Below are 12,597 nucleotides of genomic sequence, written 5' to 3'. Positions count from 1 at the left end.
GAGCCAGGAAGCGAGAAAGCACCTGCCCTTCTGTGGGTACCTTTGCTTGGTAGGTATCTAGTTGTTCTACTTACGTGAGGGTAACTGCACTCAATTATAAAAACAAGCAAAGCAGAGTCCTGGGACTGACAGGCAGGAGGAGAGATGCCCTACTTCAGAGTCTGAAGAAAACTCTAGGTTTTGGAGTGTCCACTGCTGTACTGCCCACCTTGCAGTAAAATAAGGTACAAGTTTGTCCAACAGAATTTACAAGTCTCCATTACAGTATCACGAGAAGAGCATGCAGCATCAGGACAGGGGAAAAAAACACAGCGGTACAGTGGTTTCCCCACTAATTGGGCTCTTCGGACGGAGACTGCTTGGGCTTTCCTGTGTCCTCCCCCTGAAGAAATTACAGGGCTCTCGCCGAAATCACAGCAATTTCCTACAGTAATTACTGTGTCAGGTTATCATCTGCCACGGGTGAAACTCAAACAGCGACAGTCCCCAGTGCTGTTTCTCAGCAGACTCGCATTCTTTGGGCCAGTTCCAGGCCCACTGCAGTCTTGCTCCTGACTTTGCTCTCAGGTACTCCGGGTACTGCCTCCGGATGGATGACACAGTAGATTTCATCCAAGTGCATGAACTTCAAGTGCTGCTGTCAAGCAGCGCCTTCAGTACAAAAAGCCTAGCTGTTGAGTCATGCTGAGTATTGCCCAAGTCACACACCCTCCCCCTGCAGAAAAATTTCCCCTAATATCTGCATTTTCTGTCTTTCGGATCAATGGTTATTTATGTCGTTGAAACAGAAGCCTCAGGACCGCAGTGCTTGTCTCCACGTATAAATATAAGCCCACAAGCTAAATATACCAAGCGCCTTTCCTAATAAACAGCAGAGAGACAACAGACAACAAGAAGAGAGGGGGCTGAGCATAATGCAGACGCGGTTACCTGGCCTTTGGTTGACTCTTCTTTGCAGCAGCTTCACTTGCTTTAACCGGGTCTGGGAGTTTAGTGGGGATCGGAGAGTTCTGCAGATCCCAAAAAACACCGAATTTTGTATTTTTAAAGGGAGGAAGAAATATTTTCAGAAATAACTTTCAAAAGCATCACAATGAAATGGGGAAACCGGGGGGGTCCCCAAAGCAATTACTCTTCACGTCGGACACAGGACAAACCACTCAATGTCATGAGGAGACGGTAGTTTGGGAGTGTCTTTACCAGGGGAAAAAACACACTTCAGCTTTTTCACCATTTACTACATGTGGAATCTGAACACAAATCTTCGTAGTAGAATCTGGGTATTTTTAAGACAACCTGGGGACAACGGCAGCAATACTTTCTAATACTGCTATAAAAAATACAGGTATAATAGTACCAAACCCATGTCCTTTTCATAAAGAACATAAATAACCACCCGAACATAGTGGGGTGGGAAAAAAAAAAGGTTTCTCCTTACCAGGAAATAACAAAATAAAGTGTCATGTCACAGATGTCTATAACACCGTAAGAAAATACTTGTCAACTCTATCCTTCAATTGAAGGCTATAAAGAAACACTAAGCAAGGGCAGACGCTTGTGTAAGCTCTGATGCAGTTCAAACGTAAAGTTCGCTAGTCCCAGCCAGACAGCAGAAACCAAACCGCTATGTTTAAAACCAACGGCAGCACAAATTACCCACGCTATGATGAATGTGCCTGGAAATCAAATCGGTTTCACAAGCATGGGCTAATTTTCCCTCTTCACACGCACAAGGTCTCTTGCTTGGCCTCACCCTGGTAACTGGGTGAGGAGGTAAGTCAGGGACAGACAGAAATAAACCAGGTATGAGACAAACCCCTGATTCCTGACCCCACCCCAAACAAAAAAAAGACCTTCCTAATTACAGAATTGGGGAACCACCAACAGAATAAGGCAGGATGCCCAGTATTCAGCAATTTCGCCCCCTCCACCATCCTCCTCCCACAAAGCCCTACATCCGCCCACTCCTTTGCCGCACTCACCTGGACATTCTGGACTGGGCATTCCTTCTTTGCCAATTTGAATGCAAAGTAGGAGACTTGATAAATATCAGGTCTCTTATCAGGGTCTGGCTCAAGCATATACCCTTCAAAAAAAAAAGACAGAGACGCTCATATCAGAGCAACAGAACAGACAGACTCACACGAGCCCGTCTGCAGCAGAGTTACAGCCGGGACAATCAGATGCCAACAGGGTGCCCTGCCTCCTTCCAGGCACCCAGCGGGTGGTCAGCAGGGCTGAGCTGATTGCCAGGGTCAGAGAGAAAGGGCCGAAACAGACAGTCAGGAGGGACTAGGAGATATTTCCCAATACAGCTATGAACAATTTGTAGCTGCTATCGATTAAAGGTTCTAGGGCAAGGAGGGGAAATGCAGCCTGCCCCATCCGGGAATAGCGTTGGTTTCGACTTCTGCATTTCCCAGTGAACGCACAGGAAAAGAGCTCGATCCAACCCCGGTGTGTCAGCGGGGCAGGAAGACTGGCCAGTCACATATACCGCTGCACATATACCACCACAGAAGCAAAGAAAACACCGGGCCGCTCTGCAAACACATCTAACTGTGTTAGTCAAGATTGTGGCTAGGAAAAAGAAAAAAAATAAAATCAAATGCTGTGCTGAAAGTAAGAGAGCTGCCCCAGTTTTGCCAAGAGTAGTGCATTGTACCCTTAATTACACATTCGCTCTAGTCAGTGGGTTATTTATAAATTTCAGTTCTGTTTCTCAATGCACAGAAGATGAATTCTTATCGCCAGTCTAAGTCACTGTGGTTCTTTTCAGTTCCTTATCCAAACAGATTTATTACTGAAGAAATACGCTTCTGCATAAATAGGCTTATTGTGCAAGTTTCTGTAGACTCAAACGAAATGGTTGTCTGTTTTCCTGCCTTTCCACAGAGTCCACTACAGCCTAGCCAAATAGAAACCTCTTCATCGTCATTGCTTCCGAAGAGCCATCACCTCAGCTACTAAAAAGCTCACTTTATCCGCCCCTATGTGCAAGCAAGTCTTTTAAAAAGGGAGGAACACTGTTTTACTGTAGGAGCAGGGAACATAAGAATAAAACACCGCTGCTATTTTTTTTTTTTTTTAGTTCTGCGAAATTAGATTATACCGCTGTCAGAGACACTCACGGATGAGGCAGTGCATGTCTTGCGAGTGCCGAGAATTATCTGGAATGGTGAAATTGCCATCACAGATCGCCACCTGACTCTCCCCAAACGGCAAGGTGAAGTAACACAGTTTGTACAGTAAACAGCCAAGGGCCTGAAGAGAGAGAACAGAGCAAAGGATTTAATAAACGGAAGCAAAGCAGGAAAGGGCACAATTCCAATACCACCGTAGATAACAGGGAAAGTGCTCTAGGTAGTTCTACTATGGGGGTCCCGCCTGACATCAGGCCCGTGATGGACTTGAAAACAGGCAGAGCTCTGTGGGAAGATAAACACGTGAAGAACTCTCCGACACCGGGCTGAGCTACTGGAATCTGGGGGATCGCGCGAGTATCATCATCATCACACACACGGTGTAACCCTTCCCATCAAATGGGCAAAGCCTGTTCCCGCCACATACTGGCAGGAAAAAGCAAAGTACTAGCAAAAACAAATGGGAACCATCATTCCTTACTACATTTCTTCTGACAAAGGAAAATCAAAATGGTTTTCAAGCTTAAATTCAAACCACATTTCAACCGTCATAAATACGTACCAGGGAGATACACAGGTACGTCTGCAGGCTGCTAGGTTATATCACCCTTCCATCTATTTCCGTGCTGCTTTTGACAGCAAGAACCACCACCATTTCAAAAGAAAATAAAATTTTTGCACAAAGGGATAATTATGAAACACTCCCACCATCTCAGAGGGGAGAGGGGGAAACATTTCCTAATCCTAGGCAACTCCTCATCGGCTTATATCTTTTGTCATAGGATTTCACAATTAAATTGCGCTCTAGTTTAAAATAACCTTGACGAGATTTGAGGAAAGGGAGGTTACAAGCGGGACAAGCGCTGCAACAGTCCTTGAAGTGGAGGCCCCACTGTGCACACCACCACACGCTCCTTTGGAACTACTCGGCAGGTCACCAGAGCAGAATGCCTTCCACGCCAGGAAGGAGAGCACCGTTCGAGCCTTTGGTTCTCCACCTTTCCACGTTATCACAGGAAGGAGCGCGAATCCTAGGTTCTCCCCTAGCTGCCTTTGAGGCCCTGACAGTCTTTTCATGCTGTTACAGCTGTGTCCTTCCCTCTCTGGGTCTAGAAACACCAAGTGAGCAACCCAGCACTGGTACGGGGCCCAGTTCTACAAACCTCCTGCTGAACGCAGCGGTGTGGAAGCCCCACGGGAGCTGCTGCATTCCTGACTGGGAGCTGAGCTCACAGGGAGGACAGAGGACTCTTCCCAGCAGGCGTCACACCAGCACCCTTCCCTCTTGTATATGCAGGCGCAGAGCTATTGGGAATACATTAAAACTCTCCTTACGCTGCTTCTGCCTTGTTACTTCCTAGCTCAGGGCTTCACAAACCACACAAACATGCTCTGAATTAGCATCGTAAACACATCCTGTTTGCTCAATTGCCATTACACTACAAGCAGCGTAGGCTTTTTTTCATCTCCATCCCAACTAAAGGGAAGCCTTCCGTCCTCGATCAGGATAGCCAGTAACGGATTACACCACAGTTGCATTTCACTCTCAACGTGAAAAGCATGGCAAGATTGCACTGATCATTAGAAACCGCGGTGCAAAAGCTTGGTCTTTGGCCAGGTTTGACAACTCAGACCTGTGTTACACTGTCCGGGATAAGCATTCTATTGCTCCTGGGTGGAGGTCTATTTTCGCAGTTTTCTACTAAATTCTGACTGGTATCTTTGATTTCACACGCTTGCAACCCAACCCAGGCACAAGAAGTCACAATACTCTCACTTTTCTGTTTTAACTCTTATGACATGAAATCAGGTTGGCACTGTTCAACCCCGGAATTCCATACAACTCTAAAGTAATACCACACGGGAGGCAGCATGCAAAGAAGCACGGGTGTTGTATCCACAAGCCACCCTGCTCAGCAGTAACTCATCGGAGACGTCGAACAGAGGAACTCTTTATTCAAAAACTGCCCAGTCTCTTATGGAAACTAGGTTAGCCCCAGCCAGAAAGTTACCCTGTCATTATGGTAATGAAAGCAAGCTGCAGTCTGGTTGTACGATGATAAACGGTTTTTATACATACCCATATGTCTGCTTTTGTAGTAATAAGTTTGCCACTATAGAGGTTGACCATTTCTGGCGCTCTATAGGATAACGTAGTGTACCTGTAGCAGAAAGATCTATCCGTAAGTTCGAAATGGATATCGGATGCATTTTCACTATGTCACATTTCCATATAATTCAAAATTCACTCTTTCCCTATTCGTTTTAGGAAAAGGGATACTAAAGACGACAATCTATTGGGAAATCTTTAAACAGCAGCATCTGCTACGCACCTCTAACAACAAAATACTAACCGCTGCAAACTGACCTGTGAAACCAAAGCAGTAACCGACGTCCTTTCTAAAGCAAGCAATTTACTCACAAAACAGTACAGTCATTTTAAGAACTAGAACAGAAATATTCAAGGACTCAGAGTATTAATAAGGTCAGTAGTCAGATGTCCTCTGCAGTGTCCTCACTGCTGGGGCTTTGGCCAACTGTATTATAAAGATTGTAACCGGATACGCGGCTCCTAATAAATAGGCTTCCGTACCAGGGCTCCTGCTCAGAGTCACTGCAAACAAGGGTAAGGTTATTTAGTATCTCAAACTATAGCTAGAATCTGCCTCATTTTAACCAATCACTACAAATAGAAAAGCTGGGAACTGTGGCACAGTTTAAGAGACACTTATGATAAGATTTCCTACCAGTAGGTCTACGATTTCCGCTGTGGCACCTTGCATGCTACTTACCTCGATCACAAGAGAGCACTGCTAAAGGCAAAGTTTTTGTAGGCTTGTTAATAAGTGTACAAATAGGGCATTCCAAAGGGTCCGCAAAGCCAGACTAGGAGCGCTCTGAAAACTTTAGTCAAACAAGTCTAGGAAATCCATGCAGGTGTAATTGTTTCCTAACAAAAAGGAGGCATTTGCACACATTTCTAACTCGCTGTTTTCTAGCCAGAATATCGTATTAACGGAACTGGAAAGTTTGCAGCAGTGATGTTGTTTCAAACTACAGCAAGACCAAGGACCTGGAGTCTGCTCCATTCCTGATGTAGGTCTGACTGAACTGCCAGCTAAGCTTCCTCTGTAAAAGCATCAAGGTGCACCTTGTTGCTACCACCATCTATGGCTGGTCGTGCAAAGGGCAAGAGAAGGACCCTTTGAACACCTCAAGGTCCTTACATTTTCCGCGAAGCGCTGAGGGGTCAGGCCACGCGTTCCCTTAGTCACTGCAAGGATTTATGATGAGTGGCTCATGGAGGACAGGGATTTTGTCATCTGCTGTACTGCAGTTCAAAGAAGCCAAGATAGATGAGGGACATAGACAGGCCGACCCCATACATAACACAGCGTGTCACCACCTCGTCAAGGTGGGCAACTTCTCTGCATTAGTACACTCAGTCTTTCAGGTCCAAAGCAATTACATCAAGCTCAATTTATTGTTTGACCTTCCCCCAGGCGCTTATTTACCTGCAGCAGACGCTTCTATGCAGTGGCATCCAATCTGCTGCAACAGGCCTAAGTAAAATTTAGTCCCAGTATAAGAAAAAAAATGACCCTTCAAATATACACCACGTCCGAGTTGAAAAGGAAAAGCACACTTACTTTTTGATCTCCTCCTCTACCGCATTCACCCCTTCTGTTTGAGGGTTCTGGAATTTGTTAGTAGCACTTCCAAAGTCACACAGGACATAGTGGCCACGATCGTGCAGCAGGATGTTTTCAACCTACGAGCATCACAGACACATACAGAATCGCTCAGACAAAGAAACACTCGTTTTCCGTAGATGAGCCTGAAGACATATCAGACATGTCTGACATAAAAGCATAACATGACAGCAGAGAAAATATGCATCAAAACTCTATCGCATCTCCCAAAATAGAAGTCAAATCGTGGAAGCGTAGTTTTAACACTGCCTCCCATCCTGCCACCTCTCCTTCCTCCTTTTGCAAGCCCATCACCTTGCCTCTACTCAGACTGCTACGTGCTTGGGGACAAGGACTGCGTCCCGGTGTCCTCAGCGCTCAACTTCCCCAAGCTACTATGACTGCCAGTCTGGCATCTGAATTTGGGACAGCTAATACAAGCTGTGCACAGCTTTATAAAGGGCTATAACCCCTTTGCTAACCCCTCTAGAAAGGAGGCGAATGGATGACAGCACACATGCTTCTGTACTTTATGAAATTATAATACATCTCCAGACCTTTGCCTGCATTTCACCTGTCACTTTGGGTCTCATTCAAAACAAGCCTCAGCTTACGCTCACACTTTAGTTGCCTGTTCTCAGAATGCGTTGGGTACCCCGTCCTCCCCAAAGGGTGGTGGTATCAGCAGAGGTTCCTCCAGGAGGAGATGACCCCTTTCTTTCGTTCAAACTTTATTTGGTAGCTTGAATCAGGCAACTGAAACAAATGCTGAAACAAACACCTAGGATAGCTGAAATAAATAAATAACTAAATAAAATGAGCAGCGTCCCTGCCTTTCCCCTAAATACTCACACTTCATCATGCATTAACAGAAATCTACCTTGCATCTACTTACAAAAGCTGTCTAAATGTTACGACACCGATGTAAGGTGTGGGAAAACCCGGGTTCAGTTCTTTGCTTTGGCAGACCGTCCCAGTTCCTCATCTGTACAGTGGCGTTAACGGCATGTTCTCTCAAGGGAGCGCACGCAATTTTTAACGTATTTATCTTCAATCAATGTCAAATGCTCAGATACAACAATGGGATAAAACATACTGCTCATATATTTCAAAAAAAATCACCACGTAAGCATTCGCTAGCAAAACTCTTGGAAGTAGACCTCCTCGACAAGAAGGAAAGAAAAATGAGTCAGCGTTTTAAGCATCCGAAAACGCAGCTGAATTGGAGCAGCTGAGGGGGGAAATGCTGGCTTGAAACCAAGGGTTAAACACCACCCCTTCCCCCCTCTGCCATCCATCTGCTTTGAATAAAGCATTGCACACAGATGTTCTCCCTAGCAGATCAACACTGACAGCATTTTTCCCTGTTCCCTGCAAATACCCACCAAACATTTCCAGAAGAATCCTGCCGCTCTATGTAGCGGAGAAGTCTGATGTGACTTCACGCTGAAACACCCTGCAAGTTTTATTAAGCATCAGCACTGGACTATCCAGCAACCAGGCTTGTTCAGTGACTTCCAGAAAAAAAGACGACAAAAAAAAAAAACCCACAACCAAAGTGCAAAACAAAGTACCTGAGTTACTGCTACTGACTGCCAGGCCAGAGAGCACTCTTAAAAAGTGTATGGAGGAGGAAGCCTTCTTCCCATCAAACACTCGGAAAGCTGCAATCCAGTTTTCAGCACTGCTGAGCGCTTACAACTCCGGCTGTGGTCTTTGACGTGCCCAACACTTCAAGTCAGATTTAGACCCCAAACAAAAATCTTTAAGGGAAACTCTGAGTTGCCTTCCGTTTTGTTAGCTGCAGAACGTAGCTAGCTTCTCCCTCTGCTCTCTGAAACGCATGCTTTTCTTCGCTAAAGGCTTAAGTAAAGTGGTAAAAACACTGCACAGACAGACTGGCAAGGGATAAGGAATAAGGCTAGCAAATTTTAACTAGCAAAATCAACACACGTTATCCTCTTGTGAGAGCAACGGCTTCTAAGGCCGGTATTTCTAAGCTCAGATAGCGATTTGGGAGGGGTGCGCGATCGAGGTACACTTTCTGACTGTTTTCCAGTGCCTTCAGGTGTCTTCACAGAAGTTTCAACTTCCCTTCCCCCCCGGCACCATTCACTATTTACTTCGCAAAGCTTGTTTAGCATTTCCTAGCAAAGAAATGCGTGCAATGTGACGTTTAAGAGCACTAACTGATTTTGGCACAGGCATATTCTTAACATGGTCGATACACGGGTTTAACATTAGAGGACAATTTTACATATCGCCCTCTGAACACAGAGCCGTCCAGACAAACTCCAGGCAAAGGCGTGTTGGTGGAGTCAGGGCAAGACTTGGCATTACAAAGAAGGGTGATCGAAGGCAGAGAGAGAAGAGCAGCACAGCATGACTGTCTTAACAGACCACGGAGAAGTGCAACACTAGGAGGACTCGTCCTAAAACGGAAGCAGAAGGAACTAAATCCTTAACATGAGAGCACAACCTTCTGGTTATTGCAGAAAGTAGGGAAAGGAGAAAGACATCTTGATCCAGAGCATACTCTGGGTTGACCGAGTATTTTGCTGTATCCTACTGTGTGACTACTTCAAGAAAAATCGGCCACCTCATCTGCAAGCCAGTCGTCTACTCCTGGAACCAGACGGGTTCAGACCAGCAGAAGCATCACAGGTAGAAGCGGGAGACCTCTCACTGCAGAAAGCTCCAAGCCATAGAAATCAAAGTTGGCTCCAAGCTGGTGCTTTGAACAACACAAGTCATAGGATTTGAGACTGGAAAGACAAGGTTAAATGTAAAACAAGTTACGGAAACAACTCCCACTAAGTCTAGGGTAGCTGTGTAAGTTTTTACCATCAGCCCTAGATGGATTTTCTCCTCCCTCCAACCTCACTAAACCCTACTCCTCTGGGGTCTGACACTTGCAGTTTCTGTGCACAGATTCCAGCTTTGAAGCAGAGACTTCACAGCCAGGACAACGTAACAAAGAGCTGTAATAAGGTTTGGCCATTTCTTCTTTGCTGCTAAAAGGCCTAACCCAAAGATACAGCAAGTGTTCTCACTCCAGAGAGGAGAGCAAAATCTTTTTCAGGAATGCCCTGCAGCAGCAATGGTCTATGAACCCTGAGGGTGGGGAAAATACCTGCACGAACAAGTAAAGATAACCACGCAAGGCAAGCCTACTGCCAGGAGGCTTACGCTGCCTCTACAGGGGTCCTAACTAGGGCAGAGGCAGGCTTCCTAATTTTTAGGAAAAAGCCGTACCAATACTGTTTTCCTGGCAGTCAATCAAAGCACACGAAACCAAACATGGCACCCTGTACAGCACATCGTTCAGCCGTGAGCACACAGGGACAGATTGATGCACCACCCGAGAGTTAACCATCAGATCAGGAAGGAAAACCTTAATAAACATACACAGGGATGACATACTATTATTTCATGGCTTTTATTCGCAGCAAGATGCCCACTTTTGCCTACAGGCGCACTGCTTAAAGGTGCTGTTGTCCCCAGCTGTTGCTCGCTTCATACCAGTCGGAGGTTGTGCCAACAGGAGGTTGTTCTGCTTCAGGCGAAGCCTGTTGGGTTAACTCAAAATCACAGCCACAGGCCGCTGAAACTATTCCAGCTGCGTTTGTCTGAAAGGGCTTAAAGATTATTCACACGATCATTTCTGCTGGCAGAGCTCTCTGGGCAGGAACCTCCAGTGTTACAGCAACATCAAAGAGCTGGAAGGCAAAAAAAGCCTCCGGTCTCCGTGCAGCTGTCTGCAAAGTCAACATCTGCCCACTCTTCAACAGGGTTACGTTCACCCCAACAGAACACCTACCCAGCGGGTGCCTTTCCTCACACTCACAACTTGTACAAAACTTTTCTGAACCTTAATCTCTCTTGGGATTGCTCTGGAATTGCAGCTCCTCCTTGCCATTATTAAATTTGAACTCCAAGTCAAAACATACCTAAATCACTAGTTCTGTGTTAGTACTTAGATCCTCACTTGTGACCGGAGCTCCAGAGGTCATCACAACAGAAATAATACCGGTTAAACTGGGAACCATGTCTCAAAGCAGAGAAGAGCTCTGACCTTGGGCAGAGCCAAGAGCCAGACCATGCAAACTTTACAGCTCTAAGCACGCAGCGTGGGCTAAGCATCAGATCATAACATCCCATTTCAACTGCAACTCCGCGTACAGAGTAACACTCAGGATCAACTCACTAATCCATCCCAGATGTCCCAGAATCTATTCACATGCCACACAATGAGTTTGTTCTTTATTAAAAAAACCCTAAGGATTCTTCAAAAAAGGTAACAGCAGGGGTTAATATCAATTGTAGAGGTTCCTGTTCCTAAGGCTCATCCTCTCAGCCCAGTTTTCCTTGCCTGCGTAATTGCCACAGTCCTTAACAACTTTAAATCCAGGTCTCAAGTTGATATGACTCCACCCGTTTCACTCTAGAAAAACAGCTGTCAGACTTGTTTCATGTATTCAAACTGGGGTCACAGTCATTTGAAACGTGTTAAAGCACACCAGACCCTGAGGACTTTTTCCCTCTGCGTTACCTGGCTCTTGTTGGCACACGTGGTATCTTTTGCTCCTACAAAACAACGGCCAGCAGCACAAACCAAACGTTCGCTGAAGGCTCTGAAAACAGAACCTGGCCCACAAAGCACATCCGAATTTCAAACGTACACAGGAACCTCCTTCTTGGCTGAATATTATTCAGGCATTTTATGAGCTAGTCGAGAGGAAAGGGAACGTCTTTTTGTTTGTTTGATTACAGGCATGGGGTTTTTCAAAAGCTCTCCCTGCCAGCCTAGCTCTGTTCCCAGCTAAGCACACGGAGTTTTAGAACGCACTTTCATGGTCAACAGAGAGTTAGAGGCCAGTTTCAAAAGCTTCTAATGACTCCTGCCCCAAGGCCAACACCTCTGGAGGGATCCTTTTAATGTGGGTCCAGGAAACAAACTTACAGCGTGCTTTTTGTGAAATACCTTATGACATCAATAGTGTTTCAGGTGGTAGAAAGTCACTGTGAATAATTCATCAGATATGTTCTGGCACATCTCCTGCGCAAAACGGAATTATTCACAAAAATTTGTGTTCCTTAAGTAGATCTATGGACGGTAAACATATGGAAAGCAGCAGAGAGAGGCTCATTTCTTTTTTTATCTTCCAATAGAGAGAGGTATTTATGCCCACTTTTCCTCATTACTAACAACAGAAACACAGAACCGGTATTCAACGCCTGTCTGCCGTGGCACAGGCGGCAAACAGAGACATTAAGGAGGAGGCACGCTCCCTGCTGTATTACTGCAGTCCGCAACTCACCTTCAAATCCCTGTGGATTATTGGCGTTTTACACTGATGCAACCTGGCTACAGCTTCGCAGGTGTCACAGAAGATCTGCAGGACCTCATTCTCCGTGAACCCCGTCTGCAGGCGCTGGTTCATGAGGTTCACCACTTGACCTCCTGAGGAGAAACAGACACCAAGGATCAGAGCAGGTACGCACGGTGAGGTCTGGCCTGGCCTAAGCCCCAGTCCTACCAGACAGGACTTGTCTTAGTCTGCTCCCCATCAAACTCTGCCTGTACCGTCAGCGCACAAGAAGTTCACCAGTTCAAACTCCAAATTCCCACTGAGCCTTCCCCAGAGGCTTTTTGAAATCTGCTTATCCATCTCGTTTCATTCTCATTTCCTCGCCTCAATCCCAGGGGGTTTTGCGTATCTGCCGGCAGGCATGCTTGCGATATAACACCTCATCTTGTC

The 12,597-nt window shown here is 45.9% G+C and overlaps 1 protein-coding gene across 5 annotated transcripts in view; it reads right to left on the bottom strand.

Annotated features, from left to right (window-relative positions):
* The window catches only part of AAK1 (AP2 associated kinase 1), an 89,581-nt gene that overhangs the window by 44,100 nt on the left and 32,884 nt on the right, over positions 1 to 12,597 (bottom strand). For all 5 annotated transcript variants that reach the window (XM_063358706.1, XM_063358705.1, XM_063358707.1 and 2 more), the window contains 6 exons: positions 12,157 to 12,299; positions 6,794 to 6,915; positions 5,224 to 5,305; positions 3,132 to 3,264; positions 1,983 to 2,086; positions 931 to 1,010 (listed from right to left, as the gene is read on the bottom strand). In XM_063358706.1, coding sequence (XP_063214776.1) covers positions 931 to 1,010; positions 1,983 to 2,086; positions 3,132 to 3,264; positions 5,224 to 5,305; positions 6,794 to 6,915; positions 12,157 to 12,299 — 664 coding nt within the window. The remainder of the gene's footprint in view (positions 1 to 930; positions 1,011 to 1,982; positions 2,087 to 3,131; positions 3,265 to 5,223; positions 5,306 to 6,793; positions 6,916 to 12,156; positions 12,300 to 12,597) is intronic.

Source organism: Chroicocephalus ridibundus, chromosome 23 (genome assembly GCF_963924245.1).
Source record: "Chroicocephalus ridibundus chromosome 23, bChrRid1.1, whole genome shotgun sequence".
NCBI lineage: Eukaryota > Metazoa > Chordata > Aves > Charadriiformes > Laridae > Chroicocephalus > Chroicocephalus ridibundus.
This window is presented reverse-complemented; position numbering and strand designations above follow the sequence as displayed.